This window comes from Camelina sativa, chromosome 19, assembly GCF_030686135.1.
Source record: "Camelina sativa cultivar CO46 ecotype springtype chromosome 19, ASM3068613v1".
NCBI classification, from domain to species: domain Eukaryota; kingdom Viridiplantae; phylum Streptophyta; class Magnoliopsida; order Brassicales; family Brassicaceae; genus Camelina; species Camelina sativa.
The window spans coordinates 8266064-8288820 of NC_141898.1; the positions used below are offsets into that span (position 1 = coordinate 8266064).

At 35.8% G+C, this 22757-nt stretch overlaps 3 protein-coding genes and 1 pseudogene across 4 annotated transcripts; 3 read left to right on the forward strand and 1 right to left on the reverse strand.

Moving 5' to 3' along the window:
* Positions 1–3596: 3596 nt before the first annotated feature.
* LOC109130800 (putative F-box protein At3g17620 pseudogene) lies at positions 3597–5036 on the forward strand (annotated as a pseudogene).
* Positions 5037–7517: 2481 nt separating this feature from the next.
* LOC147920319 (uncharacterized) lies at positions 7518–9443 on the forward strand. The gene is made up of 2 exons (XM_087501013.1): positions 7518–8783; positions 8865–9443. Exons 1-2 carry the CDS (start codon positions 7518–7520, stop codon positions 9441–9443), a joined length of 1845 nt encoding a protein of 614 aa, XP_087357139.1.
* Positions 9444–12921: 3478 nt separating this feature from the next.
* LOC104765584 (protein CYTOSOLIC ABA RECEPTOR KINASE 1) lies at positions 12922–16427 on the forward strand. 2 transcript variants are annotated; one of them, XR_015591564.1, is made up of 9 exons: positions 12944–13247; positions 13748–13870; positions 13970–14220; positions 14458–14584; positions 14718–14991; positions 15236–15368; positions 15696–15782; positions 16059–16309; positions 16351–16427. XR_015591564.1 is itself a non-coding variant. In XM_010489320.3 (8 exons), exons 2-8 carry the CDS (start codon positions 13789–13791, stop codon positions 16194–16196), a joined length of 1092 nt encoding a protein of 363 aa, XP_010487622.1. In that variant the 5' UTR covers positions 12922–13247; positions 13748–13788; the 3' UTR covers positions 16197–16427. The 2 variants fall into 2 exon arrangements, 1 of the variants encoding a protein (XP_010487622.1); XM_010489320.3 differs by having other exon boundaries at positions 12922–13247; positions 16059–16427.
* A 94-nt stretch (positions 16428–16521) lies between these two features.
* On the reverse strand, positions 16522–19599 carry LOC104765585 (putative receptor-like protein kinase At3g17420). Its single transcript, XM_019241494.2, has 7 exons — positions 19334–19599; positions 18087–18673; positions 17775–18002; positions 17518–17688; positions 17289–17418; positions 16984–17199; positions 16522–16883 (listed from the first exon to the last, which is right to left on the reverse strand). Exons 2-7 carry the CDS (start codon positions 18635–18637, stop codon positions 16788–16790), a joined length of 1392 nt encoding a protein of 463 aa, XP_019097039.2. The 5' UTR covers positions 18638–18673; positions 19334–19599; the 3' UTR covers positions 16522–16787.
* Positions 19600–22757: the final 3158 nt, after the last annotated feature.

Consider the following 22757-nt stretch of genomic DNA (forward strand, 5'->3'; position numbering starts at 1 on the left):
AGTGTGGAGGAGGACGACATAGGCGTGGGAACAAGTTTAGAGTCAAGCATATTCGTCTTTGCTAAGAGATCAGTGATGTACTTGCGCTGCATCAAATGAAGCCCCTTTGATGTTCTAGTCGCCTCAATGCCTAAGAAATAACTCAAAGGACCAAGGTCTTTAAGTGAGAACCGATGAGCCAAGGAAGCATGAAACGCCTTCACCAAATACGTTGGACCAGTGATGATAATGTCATCCACATAAACAAGAACATAGACATAATCTCGACCATGTTTGTAGATAAACAGTGAATTATCCGCCAAAGACGTCTTGAACCCCGATTGTAAAAGAAATTACCGAAGTTCTTGATACCACGCTCTAGGAGCCTGTTTTAAACCATACAACGCTTTCTGCAATCTACACACATGATGAGGTCTGTCACGATCCACAAAGCCTGGAGGTTGTGATACATAAACCTCCTCTTGAACAGTTCCCTGAAGAAAAGCATTGTTGATGTCTACTTGTTGAATCGCCCAATCACGTTTCACAGCAACCTCGAGAACCAGACGTATAGTCCTGGATTTGATAACTGGACTAAATGTATCAGAATAATCAATGTCATATTGCTGATTGAATCCACGAGCAACTAGCCTGGCTTTGTATTTGTCGATCGATCCATCATGTTTATATTTCAAGGTAAAGATCCACTTACAGCTTATGACATTCTGAGCAGTCGTCGGTTCCTCGAGATTCCACGAATGTTCCCTAATTTGTGCATTAATCTCTTCAGCCATCGCATTTCTCCAGTTGGGATCCTTGAGTGCTTGAGCAACCGTTGTCGGAATGACCGGTGAAAGGGAAGCGGCAAGACTAAACTTCGTCTTCGGCTTGCTAATGTAATTCTTTGACCGTGTTTGCATTGGGTGTAGATTTTGTGGTGGTGGAGACGACACACTAGCCGGAGAGTCAATATCAGGCGTCGGAGACGAAGTGGATGGGGATGTCGTATCGGATCGAGAAGACGATGAAGGTGGAGATGGATCGCTTGATGAACTTGGTGAAATTGGGCTTGGTGATACTGGGCTCAGAGGTTGTGTTGGACCTTGTTGGGCCGAAATGGATGAAGGATCAGGAGCCCATTTGGTGCGAGTCTCATGATCGACATCAGGCGAGGCGGACGACGATGACGGGGACAACGACGAGGGTATGTCCGGTGTACGAGACGACACCGGAGAACCAGATGACGTTACTATTGCCGGTGATGCCATTGGTGCTGGAGAGTGATGATCTGAACACGGAGGCGCAGAAGAAGGGGATGGTGAAGGCGATGCAAGTGGCAACGGAGTGGCCGAATTCCAACTGTGTGAATCAACGGTGGTCGACGGCACATGCAGAGGTGATACACTGAACGAGGGAGTGGTAGCAAAGGGATATTGTGTTTCTTCGAACTGAACATGCCGAGATACGTAAACCCGGTGTTGCTTGACGTCCAAGCATAAGTACGCACTCTGTGTGAGTGAATACCCTACAAACACACACGGTGTGGAATGCGGCTCAAGCTTATTGTGGCGATATCGACGCAACCAAGGGTAGCAGACACATCCAAATACCCGTAGCTTGAGATAGTTTGGTGTTGTCTTGAAAAGACGCATGTAGGGAGAGTCGCCTTGAAGCACATCGGTGTTCATCCGATTGATCAAATAGACCGCCGTCGCAAAGGCATAAGGCCAATAAGAACACGGTACACGAGCATGATTAAGCATCGTGAGGCCCGTTTCAACTATATGCCGATGCTTCCTCTCGGAGATATCGTTATGTTCCGGTGTATGCGGTGGTGTAGTGAAATGCGAGATGCCGTGTTGAGCCAAAAATGAACGTAAGGCAATAAACTCACCACCATTATCCGAATACAATGTGCGAATTTTGGTTTGAAACCGATTCTCCACTAGAGCCTTAAAGGCAACAAAAACATCTTCAACTTGAGATTTTTGTTTGAGGGGATAAAGCCAAGTGTATCTTGTAAAGTGATCAACCAAAACAAGATAGTATTTGAAATTTTCAGAGGATATTATAGGAGAAGACCACACATCAGTATATATGTATTCAAGAGGTTGAGAAGAGTAATTGTGTTTAAAGCAAATGGAATCTTGTGACTTTTATTGATAAAACAATCTGAGCAAGACAAAGTGTTTTGTGTGGAAAAAGAAAGAGGTAAGGAGAATTTGGAGACAATTGATTTTAAAACGGAAAGAGAGGGATGACATGGTCTAAGATGCCAAGTGGAGAAATTGGTTTTTGGTGAGAGTGATGCCGCAAAAACGTTGATGGAGTTTTGATGTACCGGCCACTCATACAACCCATTCTTAGTTCTGCCTTGGAGTAACTTGGCCCCCGTGTTCAGATCCATCACCTGAAAATGAGCAGGGAAGAAGGCAACCACAACGTTATTAGCATTACACAATCTATACACAGAGATTAAGTTCTTGCTAATATCCGGAAAATATAAGAGATCAGTTAAAGCAAGATGTCGAGAAGGTGTAGGAAGTAAACCGGAACCCGTATTAGCGACCTTAAGACCAAAGCCGTCAGCTAAGGCAACCTCCTCGTCCCCGGTGTAAGGCTGATGAAGCGAAAGATTGGATAAATCAGAGGTCAAGTGATGCATAGCACCACTATCCATGATCCAATTAGCCGGATTATATGGGGGAATGGTAGCAACATTGGCACGAGGTTGCCATGGCATGCTCGGTGTATAAATACCACCAGAGGAGGTAGAAGCGGAGCCAAACGCCTGGAACTGAGAACACCTTCGCGCATTATGGCCAAAGACACCACAGAGTTGGCAACGACCTTGGTAGTCACGGTCTTGAGATCCTCGAGGGTGATGGTGTTGACCGCGAGGGGCATAGCGGTTGGAGGAACGAGGATTGTTGTTATTGCCATAACTCTTGTAAGACGCAGCATTAGCAGTGATAGGAACAAGCGACGAAACTGAACCTTGGGAGAGAAGCTTCAACTCATAGTTGATCAAATTTTCATGCAACGTTGTTAAAGACGGGGGTGTGTCACGTCCATCAACTTGATCAATCACCAGTTTGTAATCCTCTGGAAGTCCGGCGAGAATATAATCAATTTGCTCTTCAGGTTCATAAGGTTTCCCAAGCAGAGCAAGCTGATCAAAACGAGTAATGAAGCCTTGAACGTATTCATCGACCGTATGAGAACCCTTCTTCCATGTGCGGATCTGTTCATGGATCTGCTTAATGTGGCCCCAACTTGGACGAGCATAGGTAGAGGAGAGAAGACTCCAGATCTGAGCAGAGGTGGTGGTTTTAGACAAGACCGGTTGAACCTCCACCGAAATTGCACCCAACAGAGAAGAGTAAATGAGTTGATCCTGGCGCTCCCAGAACGTGTAATCAGGATTGACCGTAGTAGCACCATTCGTCGTAACAGTAGGAGCCGGTGCAGCCACAGATCCGTCGAGGTAACCGGCGAGACCATAGCCGGCAAGCAGAGCACGCACTTAACGGTTCCACATCAAGAAGTTGGAGGCAGTGAGCTTGGTGACGTTCGACATATTGACCGTGTGGAGGTTTGTGGTAGCAGATGAGTCAATGACATCAGAAGAGGACGCCATGGAAAGGGGAGCAAGGAGGAAGAAAAGTCGAAGAAAGAAAAAGGAGGCGGCGAGAAGAAGAAAAAAAAAACTAGGTCTTTGGATCCTAATGCTCTGATACCATGTAAGGAAAGACTTCTGTATTATTGAGATGTTAGTACAATTTATATACATAAGATCCGTAGAATTTTCACCACTACTAGTTACACATTTATCCTTTACATATATAACTCTCCAATAGGAGTTACCTGCAAAAAGGACGATAATGTCCGATCTTCCAAGGGATTTGGCAGAGAATGTGCTCATTAGGCTTCCAATGACATCTTTGAGAGCAGTGCGGTCTGTTTGCAAAGCGTGGAACACTTTATCCAAGGATTGCCTCTTTACGAAGAAGCACCTTGCTCAAGCTCAAGCAAAAGCCGCAGCTGCAAGCGAGTTTAAGGTGGTCGTGGTGATGGATACTCGTGTTTATTTGATGGACATCAATTTTTATAAGAACGTTGACCCAACGATAAACCATCACGGTAAACTTATTAGCCTAGACGATTCCAGTCGAGTCGATGTATCTTTAGTCTATCACTGCGACGGTTTACTCTTATGCATCACAAAAGACTTGACTAAGCTCGTTGTTTGGAATCCGTATTTGTGTCAAACCTTGTGGCTCGAGCCCATTAGTACTTCTCTCTACTCTATAGCTCACTGCAGTCGTATAGGTATGCTATTGGATACAAGAATAGCAAATCATGCCACAACTACAAAATTTTGAGATTTCCTGATACTTTCTCTATGCGTTTTGTGTACGAAGTGTACGACTTAAACTCTAATTCATGGATTTTTTTGATGTCCCTCCCGACTGGTATATACAGTGTTATGCACGTGGTGTGTCTCTCAAAAGAAATACTTATTGGTTTGCTCGAAAAATGTACCGATCAATGGAAGAGATGGCTGATTTCTTGATTTGTTTTGATTTCACAACAGAGAGGTTTGGACCGCGTCTTCGTCTGTCGTTAGGTCACCCTTCTTATGAAGACACTGTGAGTCTTTCTAGTGTTAGAGACGAGCAACTTGTTGTGTTGTTTCAGACCTGCGCCGACAACAAACAGATGGAGATTTGGGTTACGGTTAAGATTGAACCTGATGTAGTGTTGTGGAACAAGGTGTTCTTAAGAGTTGATATGGAACCACTCACTCGTTTTCAATTTGGAGTTAAGGCAGGGAGTTTTTTATTCACGAAGAGAAGAAATTGGTTGTGGTTTTTGATAGAGACAACAAGAAGGTGAAGAAGTAGAAGACTCCCCGTCGCAACACAGCTTATATCATTGGAGAGGGTGGATATTTCAGAATAGTGGATCTCGGCCTAGAAGCTTCAGAAATCCATGATTGTCCACTTGGATGCTCATATGTTCCAAGATCAGTTCAGAGCAAGCAAAGAAATTAAGGGGAATTATTTGATAACTGATTAGATTAGTCCAGGAGGGTTGGAGATACAAATCACATATCGAATCTCTGGTGTTCGTTAATGCTATGATCTGAATCTGATAAAATGACAAATTTGAGTTCCTTTTGGCATTTTCTTTGAAATATTCTAATTTGTAAATATTGATGGGGGAGATTTTACTATACATCTAATTAAAGACTACATTGCATAATAATAGCAACGAGCAAGGGAAGTCTGAGACTCTGAGTAATTAAAGGCTTATCTATATATGAAATTAGCAGAGAGTTGGCCAAACATATTTGCAGGTCTACTTCAACAAATAGAGATGATTGATGGAAGCGTTCATTGAGTCAGGACAGCCCTTGTAAAAAGGTCAACAAAAGTACATGCCCCTACTCCTTTTACAAGTCTTCCCTTGTTTACACACACGGTTGTACCTTCCCCTTCTCCAAACGATAAATAAAACATTCACATTCAGGAAATATGGGCCCATTACGCTTCCTCCATATGAATGTATCCAAGACGTATACGCAATTTAGATTCAGATATATTCATACTAGTGTTGAATTTTCATCATAATTAGGCTTGAATTTAAGCAACATTTTGAGCTGCAAAGCACAACAGAGAGAGGAGTCATCATGATCAGTCTGTTCTTTCATTTCACCTGCATGAACATGGTAAAAAATAGCAATGTCGATAGTATTTTGTGAGACCAGAGTATAAATAAGCATAACGCAACACTATTCATATGCTCATATGTCCACATATATAGCCATATAGGTGACCTTAAAATATTATTGGGAGAAATACTATTCATATGCTCATATGTCCACATATATAGGTGACCTTAAAATATTATTGTGAGAAATACTATTCATATGCTTATATGTCCACATATATAGGTGAATATTCTTCAAATTTCTAACAAAAATTGCCTACTTTTCTAATTACTTTTCAAAAAGTGTCTAATACACTAATGGACTCAAAATTTTATTTGGACGATGAACCTCTCTTGGTTGTATGTGATCTTTGTTTGTTTCTTCTCAATCCTTCAAAATAACACCTCTAGAGGTTTGATTACTATTTTTCAAGTAAAAAGTTATCTATAGTCTCTCAAAATCAGTTTAAAGTATTTTTTTTGAAAACAAAATGTTAAGTTTGAATAACAGTATATTTGATATGATTCTATAAATTTTTAATTAAATAACAAAAGACTAGATTTTAAACTGCGGTATACCGCATGAATATAATTTTTATTATTATTTATATTTATATTGTATTTGTTATTTAAATATTGGATGTTTTGCAAATAGAAAATAACTAAATTTTTCGGACGTTTGTGCGGCTAAATGTTTATATTAATTTTGTAATTTGTAATATACTTCATGACCATTTGTTTGTTATTTTTAGTTTGTTTTGTTTAGTGTTTGAGATTCTATTTTGATTTCTAAGTATTATAACAAAAATGAAGGATCTAAATACATAATAATTCATTTATACGTTATGATTAAGTCACATTTTCCTTAATAATTTAATTATTTTACATAATCTTAGTTAAATCAACTTAATTTTAAATGTCAAATATTTTTATATTAATAGTGTTGACAAATAATAAAATGAGGATTTAACCCGTGTTAGCACAAATTTAATGACATTTTATTAATTCTAATATTTCCTTTTTATAATCCATTTACTATATAATCATATTATATAGTATTTTAAACTTTTTAAATTTTACATATTCGTAATATTTTAAAATTTTATTAAATTTATATATATATATATATTAATTATAATATTTAAATAAATTTGAATCGAAGTTCTTCTTACATTAAGAATCAAAGCTCCCAGGTTTTGGAAAACAAAATGGGAATCAAATTATTGTTTTCTTTGTTTGCAAAAGATTAAGAGATAGAATATCTTCAAAACAAAATAGAAGATGTGGTTAAATATATGATAGTGTTTCCATATTGATTTTCCTGGAATTGTTTTAGTTGGAATGAATGTAAAATATTTAGGAAACAAAATCTGAAGTAACGCTATTTTTGAAAAATGATTTAGAGATTAACTTTGTAAATAAGTACAAATAAAAGGGTAAAATCCAAAATGTACTTCAAAAATGTATATATAGATTATGAATTATTTTGAATGATTTTATAAAAATTTCAAGTTCAATAACATGAGATTTGAGATGAGAATTTCAAAATCACAAGTGGAATAACGGGAAAATGACCATTTTATTCCCCAAGTATTTGTAATTGACACTTTTATTCCCCAACTTATATGTGAACACATTAATCCTTTAATCTATATTTGATTTAACAATATTAGACGAGAAAACAATCAACTTTAATTAATTAACGGAGACGTTAAGAAGTCGACTAAAACCTAATGAACTCATAAACCTAGGGTTCTTAAGCGATTAAAAGAACTGAGATAAGTGAGATTGAGATCGATTTCATATATCTCAAAGAGAAAATCATGACTACAAAAAGGCGTAAGCTTCAAATTCGAAGAGAACCACAAGCCCAATTCGTAGCCGAAGTTGTAGGGAAGAGAGTTGAAGCCGACGTTGTAGACGAGAGAGTAGAGGTCGAAGTTGAAAACGACAAAGTAGAATCTCATGATTCAAGTGTTGACGAAGATGATTGTCCAGTTATCGTCAAAGACAGCCGAGGATATACAGAGGTGGATCTATGTTTGGCTGGAAATGAAGAGGAAAAAGATGATGAGCTCGTCGATGTTGTAATCTGCAACAACTTAGAAGACCATTTTGGGTCTGATGCATGTGAAGATGCAACAAATGGTAATGATTCTGATGATAGTGGGGATGACATTTGGGACGACGAGAAGATTCCGGATCCATTATCTAATGATGACGAAGAGGAAGCTGAGAGACCATTCACTCATGAAGATCGACCTGATGATTATTTAGCATTGCATAAGACATTCAACAATGCAGATGAATTCAAGTATGCACTCCTCAGGTATTCTCTAAAAACTCAATACGATATCAGAATGTATAAGTCATCATCTAACAGGCTTGGGGCAAAGTGCACACAACACATCGAAGATAAGTGTCCATGGAAAGTGTATTGTTCTTTTGAGAAGAGGAAAAACAAGCTTATGATAAATATCTATCAGAATGAGCATGTTTGTGTAAGATCTGGTTACACAAAGTTGTTAAAAAGTGGAACTATTTCACAACTGTATGAGGAAAGGCTGCGAGTGAACCCTAAGATTAAATCTCAGGAGATGGTAGATGAAATCAAAAGAGAGTATAATATGATTGTTAGTGTGCATCAGTGTAGGAGAGCTAAGAAGCTGTTGAAACTTAAAAGAAGGGCCAGCCATGAATCCCATTTTGCTAGAATATGGGATTATCAAGAAGAGATATGTACCTCTAATGATGGTTCAACTATGGAGATTGAGACGGTTCCTGGTCCAGTTCCTGGTAGCTTGCAAAGATTTTACCGTCTCTATGTATGTTTTGAAGTATTGAAAACATCTTGGAAGCAGTCATGTAGACCTATTATTGGATTAGATGCTGTATTTATGAAATGGGATATCAAAGGTCAAATGTTAGCTGCAGTTGGTAGAGATGGTGATAATAGAATATTTCCAATTGCTTGGGTTGTGGTAGAGGTGGAGGATATAGATAATTGGGTGTGGTTTGTGAAACTTCTAAAAAAGGATTTGACACTTGAAGATGGAGCTGACATTACCATCATTTCAGATAAACATCATGTAAAATTTCTGTTAAGTTGTTACTTATAAGATTTATGATAACTTGTCATGTTTTTTTATAAGGTTTACATGTGGTGACAGGGTTTGCTAAATGCAGTTCATGATGAGATTCTCAAAGTTGAACATAGATTGTGTGCTAGACACATTTTGGAAAACTGGAAGAAAACAAACAAAGATATTGAGCTTGAGCGTATGTTTTGGAAAATAGCAAGGAGTTATACAACCGCATCTTTTGCTACTAATTTAGAAATACTAAAGAGGTACAACCAAGGTGCTTATGACTCACTACAACGCACTGCACCAACAACATGGTCTCGGGCTTTCTTCAAACTTGGATCTTGTTGCAATGATAATCTCAACAACCTGTCAGAGTCTTTCAATAGGAATGTGAGGGAATCAAGAAGGAAGCCATTACTTGATTTTTTAACAGAAGTAAGGAGGAAATGTATGGAGAGGAATGCAAAGAGGACAATTATAACTAAAAGGTGGAAGAAGAGGTTCACACTAAGAGCAGATAGGGAGATTGAACTAAATAGGCAAAAAGCTAAGGATTGCAAAAGATACATGACCACAAGAAACTTGCATGAGATTGAGTATGGAGTTGATGTTTGTTGTGTTGATATGGAAAAAAAACTTGTGGTTGTGGCTATTGGCAATTGAATGGCATACCTTGTATGCATGCAATGTGTGTCATCACAACCACAAAGTTAAATCTTAATGATCATATCTCAGATTACTACTTGACTTCAAGATGGCGTTTATTGTATGAGAAAGGAATAAAACCAGTCCAAGGCATAAATCTGTGGCGACGGTTAGGTCGGTTGCCTGTTCTACCACCACCAGCTAGATTTAACAGAGGACAACCACATGATCGGGCTAGGAGAAAGTCTCCTCATGAGTCTTCATCTAATAAGTACAGGTTAACTCGCCATGGTCGTATTGGAATATGTTCAAACTGTAGAAAAGAAGGACATAATAAGACTAGGTGTCCTAATCCAACTGAACCTCCTCCTTCAAAACGGCCAAGAGGTCGTCCAAAAAAAGAGCAGGTTGTTTATATATTTAAGTAGTTTGTAAATGATTGATGATTTTTTTAATTGTTTGGTGGTCTAATTATATGCTTGATTCTAGGGAGGTTCATCTCATGTTGGAGCTTCTCAAGAAGAATATTCTCAAGCTGGATCATCACAAGGAGGCTCTTCTCAAGTAAGAGCTTCACAAGGTGGATCATCACAAGGAAGATTTGGGTTCTCTCTCTAGTCCATGCAGTTTCTGTTTTAGACTGTTTATGTGTTTTTTTAAGACTTCATGTACGGTTCACAGTTTGTTCCATTTTTTTTCATATACCAAAATCTTATTATGAGATAAGTCTTACATTAATAACGTTTCTGGAAAAAGATTTTTGTTCTTTGTGTTCTTCATGGCTTAGAGTTGTTGAATTGTCAGGAAATCTATCTTGGTCTCAATTTTTGTAAATAGCCTACAAACCCAAAATTTCAACTTGGGGGGAAGTTTTTTGTGGATTTTTCTGGGTTCATTACGTTTCAATCACTTCTTAACGATTCTGTTAATTAATTAACATGGACTATTTTCTGGTCTAAAATTGTTAAGTCAAATACGAATTGAGAAATTAATGTTTTCATGTGTAAGTTGGAGAATAAAAGTGTTAATTGCAAATACTTGGGGAATTAAATATCCATTTTCCCGTGGAATAACACATAATTTTTTGAAAAACCTAGAATATTCTAAAATCAAAGTTCCATACCCATAATTTTGACTTTTGAGGATTTCGTGGAAAGTCTTTATTTTCAACGTAATGTTTTATTTATTAATTTTTTATTTATTTTTTTAATCTATGCAAAAATGAAAGACCAAAAATTATAAAACCAAAATCCAAATATCAAAATCGGAAACCTAAAAACCCAATTAAATATAGAGAAATTGTTAAAAGTAACTTTTATAGATATCTCTTTTTACAAATACTTTTTTTGGCCATTTTCATTTTGAAAAATACTTTTTTGCCCTCTTTTAACACTATTTACATAATTACAATATGTTAAATTAATTTTTCAAATTTTTTTTTATAGGTTTAGGTTCTATGTTTACATTTGTGATATAGTTTTGAGGAGGTTGGGTTTAGAGATTATAATTCAAAATTTATTCATTTTAATCATAGAAATGTGTAGAAAAAAAAGAGATTCATAGCCTAAAACATATTTTAGTTTATTGAAAATTCATCTTAGTGATTAATAGTGAATTGGAGCTAAAAAAAATTACATCAGGCCCAATCTATTCATCGTATCAAATATATATCTTTTATACTATAAATTACAAGTCACTTATTTTAATTTAAAATTTTAGATAATAATTAATAATAATAAAAAATAATAACTTTTTGCATAGTTCCAACTGCACATATATCTCCCCCACCTTCCCACCTCTCTCTATGGTTTTCTTCATTAATAATTAAATCTCATATCCTAGATAATAAAGATTAAATCATTTGTCTCAAAACCAATAAATATTTAAAAGGATTTTTCTCACCCTCTACATTTTGTCGCTTCATCGGAATTGGGAAAAAGTTAAATATTTATTTTTTTTTGTGCAATTTGGAAGAAGGTTATGCCAAAGAAAAAGGTATTTAGTTCAATTTTCCATATTGTTCTTTGATTCCATTGCATTTTCTTAGTTTGGCTATAAAACTAATACTATTGTTTTCGAAACTTGGTGAGTTCTTCAGTTACATGTTATCTATAAAAGCCTTAACAAGACCACATAATTTGAGCCCTATACCCAATATCTTTCATTTACCCCAGTTCAATTGTAAGAAAAAGTATTTTGGGATTGCATTGAGCCAATATTTCTTCTCCTAGAAGTTAATTTTCAAATAAAGTTTGGCTAAAAACACTTCTCCATATATAACATGATACTTCAAGAGCATAAATCTAGATCTAAACATATTTTTTCTTGGAGAAAAATATAAATTTATGTAATGTTAGTACATGTCAAACTGAAAATGTAAACTTTATTTAATTTAATACTTAAGTGATTCTTAAACCGTACGTAAAAATCCCCGTCTAACACCGATTACATCCCACAAAATCGCTAGACCCACCCTACAAGAGTGAGATTCATAGGTTCTCTCAGATCACAAATCAATCTTCAACTCTCTACTATATATGAACTGATGAGAATAAAAAGATTCGTTGTTTTTTGGAAATACCTGGGAAATCAGAAAGATCCAGATCTTGTAAATTGACCGCCAGTAGAGAATAAGCACCGTTCGCTGACCGCCAAGGAACCTCGCAACGAGGAGAGAATTTGGGATCAATGGAATCGGACGAGTTAGAGGTTAGGATTTTAACTTCTTACTATATCAGTTCGATGGAGCCGTGGAAGATGCAATCAGCGATTGCTTTAGCGCTTGAGTTAAGCAGCTATAGCTACATAATGGATACAGTCAAGTCAGCCGATGCATTTGCATCTCCACGTAAGATTTTACACGATTTCAAGTTTTTTTCTAGACAAACAAATTGTTGTCAAATCGTAAACACAATTAGTGTTTACATTTACGTTCTACAATTCTCTTATATTCTATAAAATCAATAAAAATCGCACATTTTTATTTAAGTTCGTTTTGCATTTCAAATATAGACGGTGACTTAGATTGATCTTTTAATATATAGAAAAGGGAGAGGAAAAATATTTGGAAATAGACGCGAAAGCTTCAAGGTGGGTTGTTTGTTTGTTGACTTGTAGACCGACGACCAAAACCATAAAATGATCATCATCATCACAAAGAACACGATCACCTTTCAAGGTCAAACGATACTACTCGCTTTACACCTTGACCTCTACATTTTTACAACTTTTTTATTATATTCCATCAGAATCATATACTAATTACTATACATCAAATCTATTTTCTATTAAAATACTAGCCGTCTATTTTGGTTTCCCTTTACATGCTAAAAATACCCAAAAAAAAACAAAATAAAAGGATATTATTTATTTCGTAAACGTATAAGAAATGAAAAAATTATTTACGAGAAGATGGACCAATTAATTTTTTGACCTCAAAACTAAAATGTGAAGAAGACTTTTGACCTCAAAACGACGACGATCCATAAAATAACACACAAGTAGATAGATGACAAGGCGTTGTAGTACAAGAAGGAAGGAGAATACAAAGTAGCTATCGTGCGCCAGCACGCACCCTATAAATCCATTTTACTGTAAATTTCCGCCGGGAAGGAAAAGTCTCTCTCTGCCTTCTTCTTCACCAACCCCTAGTCCCTACGCACACGAACAACAACGAGAGAGAGAGAGAGAGAGAGAGAGAGAGAGAGAGATTAGAAGAAGAAGACGAAACCCCTCGAAATCCTTCTTCCTTCATCTTATAGATTCCACTCTTCTTCTTCTTCTTCTTCTTCTTCTTCTTCTTTGCGTTTTGTTTGGAAAGAGGTGATTTTTGCTATCTTTCTTCTCTGTGCAACTAAATTTCTCTTTTTGGGTCTTTCCTTTTATGTCCGTACATCGGATAATTTTGGTTCCTTGGGTTCGATTTCATCCCAATTCGGATGATGTTCACGGAATTTTTGGAGCTTTCTCTATAGTTATATATCCATTTTTTTATACGGGTTACGATCGTTGACTTGTGTTAGTCTAGGTCACCCAAAAATGTCTTGTTCGTTTAAGGGTTTTGATCGAATTATGCCGTGTATGAACGATTTCACTTTCAAATTTTGATTTTTTTTGTTGTGAAAAACAATTGTGTCTCTCTGTTTGCTGCTTAAACCCTAAAATTTTGAAACTTTTTTTTTTTTTGGGAAGGTTTTGTCTGAACATTTCTTTGTTGGTATGTACAGTCCTATCACAATGGCTGTTTTTGTTTTTTTTGCACTTACTATTTCTGATTTTGCAGACCTTTTTATCGATGTTTTTGTGTTGTTGTTGTTATGAAGGTACTGGACACAGTTTCGTGTGAGGAGAGAAAAAAAGCGTAATGAGCTGTTTTGGTTGTTGTGGTGGTGAGGATTTCCGTAGAGTTGCTGAGACCGGACCAAAGCCAGTGCACAACGCAGGAGGTTGCTTTTGTTTCCCATATTAGTTTCTTTCTTTATTATTATTACTCATCCTTTTGGTGGCTAAGTTAATTGAACTTTTTTGTTTGTTTGTGGTTTAAGGTTACAATGGAGGTCACCATCAAAGGGCAGATCCACCAAAGAACCCGCCAGTCATTCAGATGCAGCCTATTGCTGTGCCGGCCATTCAAGCTGATGAGTTGAAGGATATAACCGATAACTATGGTTCAAAGTCCTTGATTGGTGAGGGTTCATATGGAAGAGTGTTTTATGGTGTTCTTAAAAGTGGTAAGGCAGCTGCCATTAAGAAACTGGATTCTAGTAAGCAACCGGATCAAGAATTTCTCGCCCAGGTAGATGCTACAAATTGTATCATTGCTGTCTTGTTGGGCCTTCATCTTATATATATATATATATATATATATATATATATATATATATATATTTCCTCAATAAATTTGGTTTGCTGTTGGTTGGATACTCATCCTAGACTGTATTTTTCCTGTGCTCTGGCGCGAAGTCACTCTGTTGGGTTAGTTTGTTAGTTTGGTTGCTTTGTTACTTACTGACATTTAAATTATTTCAAACAGGTATCAATGGTTTCCAGATTGCGACAAGACAATGTTGTTGCGCTTCTTGGCTATTGCGTTGATGGTCCACTCCGTGTTCTTGCTTATGAATATGCTCCTAATGGATCTCTTCATGATATTCTTCATGGTAAGTTACTAATGTAAACTATCATACCAGTAAGACTGGGATATGTGAAACAATAATCGAAGGAAGATGCACACCATTGTCTGAAATTTATGATGGAAAAAACTAATGAAACGTGGTGAATTCATTGGTTCAGGTCGAAAAGGTGTTAAAGGAGCACAACCAGGTCCTGTTCTGTCGTGGCACCAGAGAGTCAAAATTGCTGTTGGTGCCGCTAGAGGACTTGAGTACTTGCATGAGAAGGCAAACCCTCATGTTATCCACCGAGACATCAAATCCAGCAATGTACTTTTGTTTGACGATGATGTGGCCAAAATTGCTGATTTTGATCTGTCCAACCAAGCCCCTGACATGGCTGCACGCCTTCACTCAACCCGTGTACTTGGAACCTTTGGCTATCACGCTCCAGAGTAAGACCCTATAGATGCTTCATTTATATTGCACTGTGATAACTGATTTGTTTTGTTCAGACTAATCCATGTGGTTACATTAAACTCGTGCTCAGAAACTTTTATTATCAGTATCTAATGTTTTAAGGAATTAATTCCTTTGCATGGACTAAGCTCTATGATCATGTTCTCATGTCTATACAGTTTTGACATCTTCCCATCGACCAAACTAGTGTCCTGAACATTTTTTGGTTCTGCAATGTAGGTATGCAATGACGGGGACATTGAGCACAAAGAGTGATGTCTACAGTTTTGGGGTTGTTCTGCTGGAGCTCCTCACAGGTCGTAAGCCAGTTGATCATACCTTACCTCGTGGACAGCAGAGTCTCGTGACATGGGTAATATACCCTTCTCTCTGTCTCTTATTCTGGTTTACTCATATTGATAAGAAAATCTGAGAAAAGACATGATTTATTCAGTCTATTAGGTGGTAGTCATTCTTTTCTAGAATGAAATATCCTAAATTATAAATTATGAATAAGAAAAGCAGTGCCAATTCCTTTCATTTTTAGAAAGAAATTTGTCTGGATGAAGCCATGAAGGTGGGTTTCTGTGAGTGAACCATTTTTGAAGCAAAGTCTGATGACTTGTGAGATATTAGAGACTCTAAACTTTCTCTAGAAACGAAAACTGGTACCTGGTAAGAAAACTTTTGTATGTCTCAGGCAACCCCTAAACTGAGTGAAGACAAAGTGAAGCAGTGTGTTGATGCCAGACTAAACGGAGAATATCCTCCCAAAGCTGTTGCCAAGGTAATTTCCCCATAATCTTGCTATGCTTCTCATTGTTGCAGTAGAAAACGTTTACCAGGACATGACTTCGAAACTGTTTCACCATCCGTTGCGCCCAAGGCTTTTATTTTCAAAGAGAATTTGATTTGATTCCCTGTTGTTCTGTTCCCTATTATATGCGTAGACTGAAATACAAGATGGCTTTTTCTCACTAGAACCTAAGTATTGAAACCCAAATCCAGGATATGATTTTCGAGTCTGATTTTGGTTTTTTCTCTTATGACTCGGTGTGATCAGCTGGCTGCGGTAGCTGCCCTATGTGTGCAATACGAAGCAGACTTCAGGCCAAACATGAGCATAGTGGTAAAGGCTCTTCAGCCTCTGCTCAATCCTCCTCGCTCTGCTCCTCAGACTCCGCACAGGAACCCGTATTGATATGCTGCAATCTGAGTCCACCCCTTGTGATCATCACTATTTCATTTGTTTTTGTTTGAATCCCGATTTGTGTAAATTTGTGAAATAGGCTTTTTATTTCTCTCGTATAAAACCATGCCACTTCACTGATATTGCTCTATTTTTATATTTATGTCATGCCTGTGATGTAAGAGTCTACTAATTTTACAATATGCGAGGAAAAAATATATACAATCACTCTTTTTGTGCGTCTCTTTGTACCTCATTTCCTATTTCTAGACATTTAAGTAACTTCAGGAGTTAACTATAATGTACATTTCAGTTATTGGAATTACTAGAAAGAATCTTTAAAGATCCAAATAAAATTCATTTGTAAAAGTATATGTCTGCAACTGACCCTGTATACAGGTAATAAAAAATGCAACAAAGCTATACAAAAGCTCTCTTCTTCTCCATACAAAAGAAACAAATCTTCTTCTTCTCTGTATCTATATATCACATAATTAACCCATAGAAACAGTAAAGAATCTAAACAATCCCCAAAGAATCTAAAAGTTTTCCTCTTTTTAACCTTTGTCATAAAAAGGGTCCATGGTTTCTGTTTGTTGTTGCTCAAACCTTTGCATTTGTTATTGTATCATTATCTTTATTCGTGTCTGTGCTTTCTCTATGCATCTCTGCGTTCTGGTTTCTCCTTCGTCTCCGTTCCTGAGACAAAACATTCATCAATAACAGTTATGAACATTCTAGTCTGCACACAAGAAAATCAGTATTATTTTCCTGCATTGTTTGTCACTGTGTCTATTACCTCTCTAGGCATCACAGGGTATTCATCTGATTCAAGCATTCGAGCCACTTGACTCATCTTTGGCCTCTTGTCTGCATCAGGATCAACACATCTCAAAGCTGTCAAAAGCGCTCGTTTAAGTTCACTGGTTGATGGTTTGACCTCAAGCTCTTTGTCCACCACTTCCTCAAACTGTTTCTGTTGAACCATCAGCTTTAACCACTCCACCATATGCACCTAAAAACACATTTCAAGAATCAAGATCAACCTCTTATATTAGAGTGTTCCACAATCTAGAGAAAAAAAATGAAAACCTTTGTATATACCTCTTCTTTAGGTCGAGCATAATCTACTGGATACCTTCCAGTAATAGCTTCCAAGAGAACAACACCATAGCTGTAAACGTCGCTCTTCTCATTTAGGAGACCAGAGTTAGCATATTCAGGCGCGACATATCTGAAACATTCATCAGTGGAATAAAGAAAAATGTTTCAATAACCAATGCAGAAAATGAAAGAGTTAAAGTTGGAACTACAGCCACAGAATATTACTAACCCGAATGTACCCATAACTCGAGTACTAACGTAACTTGAATCAGCTCCAAGCAGTTTAGCAAGGCCAAAATCAGATAACTTCGCATCAAAGTTGTCATCCATCAGTATATTGCTCGATTTTATGTCTCTATGCACCACTTTTGGCTCAATAGCTTCGTGAAGATAAGACAGCCTGCGTAAATAAATGCAATCCATACATTCTCATGAGATTGCACTACAAGAAATACAAGAATCATAGAGTGAAATGAGGGGACTTACGCTTTTGCAGTGCCAACAAGAACTTTGATACGAGCCTCCCACGTGAGATGCCCTTTGTGACTCATGTCTCCATGAAGCCATTGCTCTAAGTTCCCATTGTTCATGTACTCATAAACCAGCATCCTATGTGTTCCTTCAACGCAATATCCAAGAAGCCGAACTAAGTTCTTATGCCGGACATGTCCTATAGCTTCCACCTCAACTCTGAAATCTTTATCGGCTTGCCCTCTAAGTGTAAGAAAAAAAAAACATCAGTTCCATATCAGAGATGAGTAATGAAAAGACAAAGAAAGATGTGCTTAGAAATCTTACGGATTGTTGAGCAACTTTTTGACAGCCACAGGGGCTTTGTTAGTAAGAGTTCCATGGTAAACAACTCCGTATCCACCATCACCAATAATATTCTCCTTATGGAAATGGTTAGTCGCGAGTTGAAGGTCACGGAGAGTGAACCAATGGCCCCAACCAATGTGAGAAACCTCAGGAAGACCCAAGAGAGGTGAAGGAGCTGTTGTTGAAGGAGTACTAGGAGAAACAGAGTTTTTTTTCTCCAAAGAACCAGAGAACTTATCTCCATTCTCGATGTCCTCACCGAGTTTCTCATCTAGAGTTTGGTGACAAGTACCATTGTTGTTAGATGAAACATGATCAACACTTATTTCTTTGATTTCTTCAGTAAGCCGAGGGCTTTGAGTTACAGGAAGCGTTGTGGCATTAGATCTCTTGGATTTTTTACGGAAGCTGAGCCATACTGAAATGGCGAGGACTACAATGAACCCTGCAAATAGAGCAATCACTATGATCTCCCACAGTTCAAGAGCGCCGTATCTCTTGGTTAGTGATTTTTTCAGCTGAGATGTCATGTTTTCACAAAGACCTGTATGTGTATATATATGTACCTGCAGAATTTTGAAATGGTTTTATCAAATGGAATCAAAGTTGAATGTTCACAGAACAATGAATCCAAACTAAAACATAACAGATCAGGGGAAAGAAGAAGAAATAGAAGCTAATGGTGAGGCTTGAGTCAATCTTAACAGAAGCATTGAAAAAATTGTAATATAAATGAAGCAGATCAACAAGAGGTTTAGGCTAATCATGATACAAAAACATCAGCTTTGACACAAAAGGAGCTAAACCGGAACAGAATCAAACAGAGCAAAGTAAAAAAAAAAAAACAGAGTATATAAGAAAATTTAATCTCATCCTGAGAAATCAAGAACATATAAATCTGATACTACCTATGACTTGAGGACCATATATGTAGTATCAGCATTTAATTTCAACTTGAGGTAAACAAAAGTGCTGTAAAAAGAAAAAATTACAACTGCCATAATCATCCAAAAGTCGTAATTAAACTCTAGAAACCATTGCAATTCCAGAAACAGATCTCGTTGAGCTAATATGAGTAATTTATTACTGTGAGAAGCCAAAAAGTCTAAAAACCCAGAAAGCAAGAAACTTTTAAGCTTCCAAAGCAATCCCACAAGACAAAGATCAAAACTTTTGAAACTACATAGAACCAAAAATCTCATATGGTTTCGAAATGAACACAGTACCTGCTATTGGAACAAGTTTCCTCTGTTTTTTTATCTTTCTATTTCCGGTAAGAAGATGGAGGAGACTAGAGAGCTCAGGTTAATAAAAGAAACACATAAACGAAACAAGAAAAATAAGCAGTGAGATTATAACACCATATTGAGAAATTTTGAGAGAGATCTTTGTAGGGTTTCCATAGGTGAGGAAGAAAGAAAAGAGGGAGGGAAATAGAGAGAAGCTTAAGTTTTGAAGCTTTCTTTGATGTTTCTTCTTCTGGAATCTTTTTTCTTATGCTTGTGTGCTGTTTTTTGCTTTTTTATTTTTTCGTCCTTTTCTTCTTTTTATTCCTAGTTTTTTTTCTTTCTCTAAATTAATTAATTAAAATTTCTTTTTGTGTTCAAGATTTAATGAATCATTTTTTCGGCTAACTAAATTATTCATTTAGTTTTCTAATTTCTTTATTAGGTTTTTTAGCAAAACTTTATTTATAAAATAATAGACAAATGTTAGTAGAGCTTTCTCTTTTTATTGTTTTCTTTTGTTAAAGAAGGTTTCACTATTAAGTATTAACCCTTTAATTATGGGATAGTTTTCAAAAAGTATGCCCACTACTCGATTTAAACTTAGAGAAAAGATACCTTAGGTAATTTAAATTAAAAGTTCAAATATATCTTACTCAAAACTTTTACGTTTCCTTAAACAAAAAGAAATGTTATATATGCATATGTTTTTTTTTTTGTCAAAGCTATGCATATGTTATATGTAATGTACACTTTAGTTGTTGAGAGAAAAAAAACATGAGGATATGATATGATGATAGGAAGATGACGAAGCTATAGACCGTGATTGGCGACGACAATTTTCAAAAGAAAGAAGTGTTTACACTGTTAATCTTTATTTAAAAATAATAAGTCTTGTAAAATGTGTTGCTATAGTTAATAGGGAAAATTTTGGTCAACATTATATTAAATTACACGTCGCACCTAACTCTTTTAAGGTAATAAATTTGTTCATTACTATAGTATAACCAGCTTTCCGTTTATTCTTCTTCCTCCACTATGCATTTTTTTATTTATTTATTAAGTAAGTACATTGGTTTTTCGAAGGATTAAACAAAAGGAAACGAGCGGCTTCAATATCAGAATCGTGGATTTTTATTCTTTGAATTTGTTAGAAGAAACAAAAAAAATACTAGAAGAAGACATTAATCATTTGAAACAAATATTTTTAAAAAAAATAGAAGATGCGTACGTGGGTCCATTATCGTGTAGAAATTAATTTTGATTAGTCGTGTAAGTAACATATAATACTAATTAATGTTAATTGGCATGCCATTGAAGGTTAACTAACCAAAGAAGGTGTTGTATCTTATGAAATGTTTCGAAAATAGTTACTTTGTCGGCGTGCGTGTAAGAAACAAACGTATTAGGGTTGGAAAACTTGTTTCGTGAACTTATGAGTCACTTATTCATCATAATCTTATCTACTAATTAATATAGTCGAAAGCTGAAAGACAATATAGATACTGTCATATAACTACTCAAAAACTACTGTAAAAATTAAGTGACGTGTGTAATAAGTACGTATATATATATACTACTATGTTTTAGTAGAAGAAAGCTGAGTTAAATAAGTTGCACAAAACATAACAAAATTTTAGTTAAAACTTACACGTTTTACAGGGAGGATATGAGGTCTTCGTCTAGAATGTCAACTAATTTTAAAATTATGTAACTAAATAATATATATATATATATCATGCAAGTTTGTGCTCGTTATTATATCAGTTTAAATACTAATATAAATACATGTGAATAGAGCATAAATAGAAGTCTTACAATATACGAAGATAAAGAAATCAAAGAACCAATCACTCACTGTGAAGACACTAACCCGTAAAATTAAGATAAAAATCAAAAGAACTATAAGAGAAAAAAAGAGTTTTTATAAGTATTTACAAAAAAAATAATAAATAATAAAGCAGCCTAGTAATCATGTTGGCTTTGCGTGTGCTTGACAAAAGTCAACCTGAGAGATGGCTTTTGTCTTGCTGCGTGGAATACAAGAGACATACCTTCATCATCATCATTTCCCAGCTCGACAAATGATTCTCTATCTCTTTCTCTTCTGTTTTCTTTATTTATTTATTTTGTTTTATAATCTTTTACACTCATAGATGATAGATCCATTATTTTGTGTCCTTCAAACGATTTTTTTACGTCTCCTTCAAACGATTAATATGTTCAACTGTTTATAATTATAATAAATATGTAATACTATTAATTTATACATACTTTACATAACATTTCATATATAATATTTTTAATCCTACACTTGACTTTCTTAGTATCTCTATATATGATAAGTTGATTTGATATAATTTTATAGTGTAAAGTTGTTCGTTTAAGACAGTTATCTAACTCCATTTAATAGAAGAAGTATAGAACGTCAACATTCAATTAGAAGACAATCACCATAACTACGGTTGTTTAGCGCATATAACTACGCTTATACCGTTTTCTAAAACATTTATTTTTGATGTCAGTAAAGTGATATCGAAAAACCTTTACAAGTTAATTAGCACCAAAAGAAATAAGGAAGGGAATTTTACAACTGTTTTTCTCATTCTAAAACTTAAGTTGAATATTTTTACGAGTTGTAGTAATTATAATGGTACTGTACATATTTCCATGTTAAAGCTGAGAATTCAAAGGGAACGAAAATAATAATATGTATGTATATCATCAGATACATACACCTAATTCATGGACTTATGCACAACGGCAGATGATACTTGGAATTCTTGTATTTTAACTTAAAAGGAAACAATAAGCTGATTGGTTGTAGTTGTAGAGGTAGAACAATAATTTAGACTACGCGTAAGAAACAGTTGCATGATTAGTGTCCGCCTCCAAAAGCTAACTAACAATGTGGTTTTAGTTGGTGTTGTTGATATTTTATTTCACTAATAAATCAGTTCTTTCTTTTTCTTTTCTTTTAAACTTTTGTTTTTCTCTTCGTTGCTGTCTTATTATTTTGTTATTGTCTTGCAGTTGTTGGGTTTACATCAACCTGTCCTACTAGCATATAAGATAGTCCAAAATTAATATTTTAGGGTCTTAAGAACAATTGATTTTATAATTTTCTTAAAAATAATAACAAGGATTGTGTGATTGTTTAAGCTTCATTTTCTATCTCTTAATTATCACATGCATGCATGCGAATCATAACAACAATACTGTCGGAAGTTTGTTTGAGAAAAATATTACAAGTTACATAAAATAGATAATGCGGCCATTGTGGATAGAACTTGAGCTTATTAGGAAAATGAGCACTTTTAAAAAAGTAGAGCATAAGCTACCCATATCACAAAACCCAAACTAAAGTACCCATTCCTTTTTTTTGTTTTGTTTTGAGTGACTATTTTCCTAAGAAGCTCATATA

Coding starts and splice junctions, on each gene's coding strand:
- LOC147920319 (XM_087501013.1), top strand. CDS start 7,518: ATGACTACAAAAAGGCGTAAGCTTCAAATTCGAAGAGAACCACAAGCC. Junction 8,784..8,864: donor TCATTTCAGATAAACATCAT/GTAAAATTTCTG, acceptor ATGTGGTGACAG/GGTTTGCTAAATGCAGTTCA.
- LOC104765584 (XM_010489320.3), top strand. CDS start 13,789: ATGAGCTGTTTTGGTTGTTGTGGTGGTGAGGATTTCCGTAGAGTTGCT. Junction 14,585..14,717: donor TCTTCATGATATTCTTCATG/GTAAGTTACTAA, acceptor TCATTGGTTCAG/GTCGAAAAGGTGTTAAAGGA. Junction 15,369..15,695: donor AGCAGAGTCTCGTGACATGG/GTAATATACCCT, acceptor TGTATGTCTCAG/GCAACCCCTAAACTGAGTGA.
- LOC104765585 (XM_019241494.2), bottom strand. CDS start 18,637: ATGACATCTCAGCTGAAAAAATCACTAACCAAGAGATACGGCGCTCTT. Junction 18,003..18,086: donor AAAAAGTTGCTCAACAATCC/GTAAGATTTCTA, acceptor TCTTACACTTAG/AGGGCAAGCCGATAAAGATT. Junction 17,689..17,774: donor CTTGTTGGCACTGCAAAAGC/GTAAGTCCCCTC, acceptor TTATTTACGCAG/GCTGTCTTATCTTCACGAAG.